The sequence below is a fragment of the Coccinella septempunctata genome, chromosome X, assembly GCF_907165205.1.
Source record: "Coccinella septempunctata chromosome X, icCocSept1.1, whole genome shotgun sequence".
In the NCBI taxonomy this organism is placed as follows: Eukaryota; Metazoa; Arthropoda; class Insecta; order Coleoptera; family Coccinellidae; genus Coccinella; species Coccinella septempunctata.
The window spans coordinates 20,163,085-20,171,472 of NC_058198.1; the positions used below are offsets into that span (position 1 = coordinate 20,163,085).

Below are 8,388 nucleotides of genomic sequence, written 5' to 3' on the forward strand. Positions count from 1 at the left end.
TATGGCTAATCGTCTGGTTCCACTCTTAGAGAAGCTTTTACCTGAATCCCAGTGCGGCTTTCGACCAAATCGAGGTACGGTGGACCTAATTTTTACACTGCGACAGCTACAAGAAAAGGCCCGTGAACAACAATCAAGGATTTATACAGCCTTCATCGATTTAAGCAAGGCATTCGACTCGGTGAATCGGAGAGCGCTCTGGAAAATCATGGCACGTCTAGGAGTACCCGAAAAATTCCTGGCAGTGTGTAAAAGCCTTCATACCAACAACACCGCTAGAATACAGCATAATGGCTCTACAACCGACCATTTCTCAACCAACTCTGGAATAAAACAAGGCTGCGTATTAGCGCCTTTACTGTTCAATATTTTCGCCATAGCTGTATCGATAATTGCTGACATGAGCATGCCCGTAAGAGGTGTTGGGATAAGATTCAGATTTGATGGAGGCCTGTTTAACCTGAAGCGCCTCAGAGCAAAAACCCGTACTAAGTTTATCACGGAACTTCAATATGCAGACGACTGTTCACTCATCGCTAGCAGCTCAGAGGATCTACAGATAATGATGGACACCTATAAACATATATACGAAGCTTTAGGCCTTAGACTCAATATTGACAAGACCAAAATCCTGGTAAGTCCGCCAGAAAGCCTTCAAACAGATATCAGCCTGGACAATGAAACTCTAGAACAGGTCGAGCAGTTCAAATACTTGGGAAGCTTCATAAATACTAGGGCTAACCTTGACACGGAAATACACAACCGTATCAATTTGGCATCACGGGCATTCTGGAAGCTGAAGGACAGAGTGTTCCAGAATCACGACCTCAATCTGAAGACCAAGACAGCTGTTTACAGAGCAGTGGTCCTCCCAACGCTTCTTTACGGAAGCGAAAGCTGGACTCCCTACAGGCGACATATTAAACAGCTTGAAAAGACGCAGCAACGTCATCTAAGACAGATAATGCACATCAGATGGTTCCACAAAGTTTCGAATGCAGAAGTCTTGCAGCGCGCGAGTTGTACAACAATTGAGACTCAAGTAACGAGGGCCCGACTCAGATGGAGCGGCCACATTCTGAGGATGCAAGACACAAGACTCCCCAAAATAGCTCTATACGGCGAACTCACTGAGGGAGCCCGGAAACCAGGAGGCCAGTATAAGCGGTTTAAGGATACACTACATCAATCCCTAAAATCAGTTAATGCTAATCATAACTGGGAACAACTAGCGTTAGACAGGTCACAGTGGAGGTCTTTGGTCCACAGTTATAATGGAGAATCGAGAAGGATACAGCGGCGGCCAGATCTGGTTGGAGACTATCCATGCCCTGAGTGTGGAAGGATCTGCAGGTCACGGTTGGGTCTCTTTAGTCACAGGAGGGCACACAATCGCAACTAGCACTAAGATGTTACAAGTCTGTTCCAATTTTTTTTTTTTTTTTTCTTCTTCTTTTTGTAGATTTATTTCCGGTAACGGGATACAGCAATGAATGAATGAATTCGGGTTCGAACTAGAACCGTTCTAGAACTGTCAGGAGTTTGCGTATTAAAATGTTCTTGTTCGGGTTTTTTTTGAACTGTTCTAGGACTAACTTCTTCGTGTTCGAGTTTCGTCAGAATCATCCTGGGACGATCCTAGAACTATCCAAATTCAGTACCTGAGAACTGATCTGGGATATTTTCGACGCATGTCGAAATTTGTTGATAGCAACCTAACCTAACCTTAATTTTTGAACAGGTGGTCGGTAATCTGAAGGTAACCAAATTTTATTTGAAAAGGGTGTTGTAATTATTTTTATCATTCTGTTATCATTAAATTCGCGAATTATGGAGTTTATACATTTATTTGATAGTAGTAGTAGTTCTTCATCGTCCTCTTCGAACAGTGATGAAGAGTTTCTTGCCGAATTAACTGAAAATATCGTACCAAACTTGTTGATTCCTGAAATTTTACTAGATAGACCTAAAAATGAAGGTAACGTTGAGGAGACAGTACCATTATATTCGAATAAACAATTCACTGAACATTTCAGGTGAGTAACAAATTCGTCCCATTAATAATATGTTATAATGGTATGCATACGGTCTAACATTTGTATCGATAAATTTATCCTTTAACGGTCATGTAACGTATAATAAATTTTTATTTTAGGGTTTCCAGAGATATTGTTCATAAACTGAAAGAACAGTTCGAAGCTTCAAAATATTACCCCAAAAAAGAAACAGGCTTCCGAAGAATTGGTAGTGAGAGATGTATACTAGCCTTTTTATGGTTTGCCAGTAATGAATCTACTTCATTTAGAGATGTGGCTGACAGATTCAATTTATCTGTGAGTACGCTCCATAGGATCGTAGTAAATGTGACATCATTTCTTTCTGATATGTCTGGCAATGTCATTGTTCGGCCATCAGTAACAGAATGCAGAATCATTTCAGAGGAATTTGCAGAGATGGGTTTTGTCTTGAAATTTTACTTTATTGCATAATTTCTGTTGATAATTCCATTTTCTCGTATATAAATATATATGAACAAAAATCTGCATTTTCATTTTTACCCACATTTATTAAAAAAATTTATTATATAATATTTATAACAGATATATTATTATATATATTATTATATTTATAACAGATATACATTGCACATAACTTTGTTTATATAAATAAATAACAAATACTCAACTAAAAGGCAAAATCAGATACAACTAATAAAGACTCTAGTCTTTTTTTAGCTATTTCCAATTTCTCCTCTTCCCTCTGTTCTCTTCTGCTATAAAATGACTTGAGATCATTTTTGAGCTCTACCAGAATATCGTTCCTTTTCTGGTAGGTGCAGCTGGGAACACGCTTAGTTCTAGAAGTTTCAGCCGATTGTGGGACAGTTGGTTGTGAAGTAGAAGGCTGATCGATAACCACTTCCCTGTCTTCTTCAATTGAGAGGCAGGGGACTGCATCAAGATCACCAGACTGTGCAGGTGGTTCGGTGAATATTGATTCACTGGAAAGTAGGACGATTGGCCTCATATTCCTTTTTCTGTGGAATATATCATCCATTTCATTCTCAAATTCAAACGGCCTACGTCTCCCCCTGCCTGTTGCATTATTGTTATCGACAACCTTCTTATAGTACCTCTCCAGGACTTTAAATTTGTTTTAGCACTTGCTGCCGGATATTGTAATTTTGAAATGATTACTCCTTTCACGGCCAACCAACTCCCACAATTTCTTCATCGAATTTTATAGAGCTCAAGTAGTTTGAGGGTCCTTTCTCTATTGAAATATTTTTCATCAGATCTATCGGGGAGTAGGAAATGATTCATACTGAAATCTGAATAATAATGAATTTCGTTATTTAATTAATATATAATTTTTTAATATGCACTTACCTTCGCCGGACATATTCATAAAATGATTCCAAGAAAAGACAAAAAGAATTTAAAAATTTTTTTTAATTTAAATTCTAAAAACATAACGATAAAATAATTTCAAAAAACGAATATATATACAAAAGAATTTAAGCAAGATATTTACAACAAAAGAATATAACAAAACAACTTAAACGAGATATTTTCAACAAAAGAGTAACAAAAGAATTTCGACAATACAATTCGGACAAAAGAATAAAGGGTTTTCACAAAAGATTTCGAACAATGGATGGCAAAAGACCTTTGAGGATTGTGAACAAAATAACCACAGATAATAGATAACAGAGATTGAGATTTAAATCTTTTTCATATTTTACGCACCATAGGGTGTATTCGGGTTCGAATTTCGAATCCTCTGCGCAGTTCTAGAACAATTCTCGGACTGTCCGAAAGTCGAACCCGAATACAGCTGAGATATGACGTTTTTTTTTGCGTTCGGGTTTTCATGAAATGAGAACCATCCTCGGACAGTTCTAGGATTCGAAACTAGTGCGCAACAGTTCTGCGCAGTTCTAGAACAATTCTTGAACTGTCCGAAATCCGAACCCGAATACAGCTGCTATTGTCTTCGTCAGGGTTTCTATCTGGAGGGGATTGAATCGGACACCGTTTCATATTGGGTTGCGCTCTGTGTATAATACTCAGTAGTCGCTGTGTTACTGGATAGTACCAAAGAGAGATTTCACTCGTCCAATTTAGTTCCTGAGTCTGTGTAAATGGTGAGGAGACCTTCAGATCATTCTACACACCAAACTAACGCTCATAGGATGCAAGTTGGGAGTGACCCAATCACATCGCAGATATATTGAATAGACCAATCAGCTTGAAGAATGAAATCGGCTCTCGTTTTGACGTTAATGTCAAGTCAATTGTCAATCGTATTCTGTAATTTGTTTGAAATTTTTGTGAAGCATACAAAAGCTTTTGATGAATTCAGTTTTTGTTAATTCTGATTATCCATTCGAATAGATTCTTGATTGGAGCAACCGATATTCCATCTTATGGTTAAATCATCATGGTTAAATAACACGTAGTCATTCTGAAGTGAAGTGGTATGCCTTTTGAGGCCTGATTTTCCAATAATTGTGTTTTACTATAATGAGCATCAAATTCATAATTATTATTAAAAGTAATCGTGATGTTAATTGCAAAATCATACAGGATGGTCCAAAAAGTTGTTAACTTTTAGATATGAAATAAGAAAAAAACGAGCTCATCAGTTTTAACAAATTTATTTGTGAAAGTTATAAAAATTCTTGGAAATTCACGTTCTGAAGATTACATTGTCTAAGTGTGCTCCATTTCTGTCCTGGCACTCCTGAAGCCGACCTCTAAAATTTGCCATAACGCGGCGGCAAGTGCCTGCAGTTATGGCTTCGATTTTTTACCGAATATTGTTCTTTAGATCTTCCAGAGTGGCGGGGCGGTTGCAATACACTTGACTTTTAAGATATCCCCATGAAAAAAATCACAGGCAGTCAGGTCCGGGCTTCGGGGGGGGGGCACTGAATGTCTCTTCTTCGAGAAATCAATCTTCCCGGAAAAAGCGGTTGAACAACGGGCATATAGAGATTGGAAGTGTGGCAGGAGGCTCCGTCCTGTTGGAACCACGTGTCCTGAGTGTATCCCTCAAATTCTTGAAGAGCAGGAGTGAACAAAGTTTGGAGCATTTCAACATAACGCTGAGAATTTACCGTTACTGCGCGGCCTTGATGGTCTTCGAAAAAGAACGGGCCGTTTATTCCGGATGCCGACATTGCAGCTCAAACTGTGCTATGTAGAGGCCTTTGATGTTTCTTCTTAGGGTTTTCTCCACACCAGTGTCGACAATTTTGAGTATTGACATGGCCGTTAAGGTGGAAATGTGGCAGAATTGTTGCTTCTGTAATACTCAAGCACACAAAACGAGCGCTCCTCTCCCGTACAACCCTGCATGGTGACTAAATTTCCCTGAGCCGAACTATCGTTTGAGACCGACCCCACCTTTCTACCCCTCCTACCACACTTTCTACAGCGCAACTAAATATTAACAACTCTTTGAACCACCCTGTATAACATGCTGGGCACTATAATGTATTTTATAAAGAGATGTCAAGAATGAAACTCCGAAATAAAAATGTGTTTTAGTTAAGGTAAAATGGTTTGACACTTATATTGGATATATTTTTATTCCGATTATATTAATAATGTTCATTTATTTCTGCTAGTGATACTTTGATAATGTTCATATATTTGTACCGGTTATATTTCAATACTGTTTACTTTTCATAATGGAGCAAATACACCTTTTCAATAAAGCGTTGCATCTTCTCGAGAAAATTCGATACAAATTAAGTTACATTATATTATGTATTTAGATTGTTGAAAACTTATTCCATCCCCAAATTACTTTTACATTCGCTGCATAGCCAACGGTCAGGAGCATTAGTCAGCCGAACACATTCGGTATATCACCAATGCATTTCATAATATTGTAACGTTTTCTTCGCTTGATTGAAACGTCCAACTTCTTGAAATTATTTATTTACACTTAATACACTTACAACTCATAAAATAACTATTACACTACTATTTATTTCCACTCTTGTTTATTTCCACTAGTCGCTTGCACTGTAACTGTACTTGTACTTGCCTACCTGCTCCTCCGCTGGGCTTATATAGGCGCCGGAAACAATCAGGTACCTTCGCGAACCTTTCGCGATTCTTCCAGAAGGAAGCGACCGCCCTGGTTCTCGAAAGGTCCGACCGCAAGGGCCGGACTGGTTACACTGTCCCCTCCTTAAGCCTGTTCTGTCCCAGAACAGATTTAGTGAATTTCTCCGAGGACCGTGGCGAAACTTGCAGTCATCACCATTCCTACAGTAGTCATTCTGATGGAAGTAGCACTCCACAGTTTTTCCAGGCTCCCTGGCCTGCTTTGGGTTGAAACTGCACACCAGGATCCATATACCAGTCCCCTGAAATACCACCTCCAGCATGCTTCGCACAACTCGCCAATCCAGCTGGTCCAATCCACAACCGAGCTTGGGAACAGCTAATTTCCTAACTCCAAAGCGTTGAAGGTCTTCTTTCAAGCTATGCAGTGCCGTCCATAGATTCTGATAGGTTGGCTTCTGATAGGAATGTCGCTTGGTGACTAGGTAATAAATGAACCGACCTTCAGCCTTCAATTTCAAAACTTTTCCGATTCTTGGCTGCTGTCGCAATAGTTGTTCCTGACGTCCAAATTTATTTCTGAATACTCTGGCTATTCCTTTGCTCATACGAAGGTCCTCCGCTACGCAATGAGCGAGAGAGTATTCCTCAGACACGGTAAAGAGATCTTGATGTACTTCCTGTGTAGCGCCGAACCGTGCAACGCGTGTCTCACCATAACGATCCATAAACTTCTGGTAATCGCTGCTACCTTGCATCGGGGCTTCCACAAGACGTACCTCTTCTTTGTCCTGCGCGTACGGGGCTAATCGGTTGAAATGGACAACCTTTGGTTTTCCTCTGGGGAGCTTCCTTATCCGGTAAACTACATCATTTATCCTCTTGATTATTTCATACGGTCGCTCTCACTGTCTCTGCAGCTTTGGTGAAAAACCTTTCCTCCTTTGTGGATTATGTAGCCACACCAGATCTCCAGTGGTGAATCCACCTTCAATAGCCTTGATGTCGTAGCGCATTTTCATTCGGTCACTTGCTTGCTGCATTTGATTGCGTACCTTGTCATGAATGTAATCCAGCTTGTTCCTTAATTTACTAACGTAGTCCTCCCCAGCTACGTCTTCTCCAGGCTTACATCCAAACTCTAAGTCGCAAGGCAGCCTTATTTCTCGGCCGAACATTATACTGGATGGAGTTGCCTTGGTAGATTCTTGAACCGAAGATCTATATGCCATGGTGAATAGATGTAAATATTCATCCCAATCCCGCTGGTGATCAGAAACTACTTTGGCTAGATGTTTTCCCATGGTCCGATTCATTCGTTCGACCATGCCATCTGATTGTGAATGAAGAGGTGTAGTCCTTGTTTTGTGAATTCCCAATTTGCTGCATACTTCTTGGAATAACTTCGATTCGAAATTTCGGCCTTGATCACAATGCAGCTCCAGAGGTATTCCAAATCTGCAGAAGAATTCTCTGACCAATTTATCAGCTACCGTACTTGCCTCTTGATTAGGAATACCGTAGGCTTCCACCCATTTCGTGAAATAGTCCATCGCTACCAAAATGTACTTGTTTCCATGGTCTGTTTCGGGAAAGGGGCCAGCGATGTCGATAGCTACTCGTTCCATGGGGGATCCGTAGTTATATTGTCTCATTGGTGCTTTTCTTTTACCATAAGGTCCGTTAGCAGCAGCACAAACCTTGCATCTTCTACACCAATCTTTAACGTCCCTCTTACAATTTAGCCAATAAAATCGCTGCCTGACTTTTTCCAACGTCTTGGTTATCCCGAAATGTCCACCTGAAGTTCCATTATGTAGTCTGGTCAGAATGTCTGTCACACGGCTCTTCGGCACAATCAACTGAAGTCTCTGCTCAGTTCCATCTTCATTTTCCCAGCAACGTTTCAGAAGACCTCTATCAATCTTCAATGTTTCCCATTGTGCCCAATACGACTTTACATTCTGGCTCAGTCTGGATACTTCTTCCCAAGTAGGTCGTCTACCGCTCTTCTTCCAACTCAGGATTACTTTCAAGTCGTTATCTTCCTCTTGTGCTCTTTGAATTTCTTCAGGTAGCCAGTCGTCTTCGATTACGGTGGTCCGCCTTAAACCGATCTCTTCTTCCAGGCGCGAACAATGGCTGGAATTCTGGGGACACTCAAAGATTTTGGTCGAGCCATTGTCTACCACAGCGACTCCTTTTATATCCCCAGCTGTAGCCCTTTCAAATTCTGGACGATTTTGCTTGAAATGCCTCCTTTTGTTGCAGTTCCAGCACACAGCATCCTTTTTCCTAGCAAGCA

General features: G+C 40.4%; 1 protein-coding gene across 1 annotated transcript; it reads left to right on the top strand.

Moving 5' to 3' along the window:
- The first annotated feature begins 1,529 nt into the window (after window positions 1–1,529).
- On the top strand, window positions 1,530–2,489 carry LOC123322328. Its single transcript, XM_044910270.1, has 2 exons — window positions 1,530–2,036; window positions 2,156–2,489. Exons 1-2 carry the CDS (start codon window positions 1,831–1,833, stop codon window positions 2,487–2,489), a joined length of 540 nt encoding a protein of 179 aa, XP_044766205.1. The 5' UTR covers window positions 1,530–1,830.
- The last annotated feature ends 5,899 nt before the right edge of the window (window positions 2,490–8,388 follow it).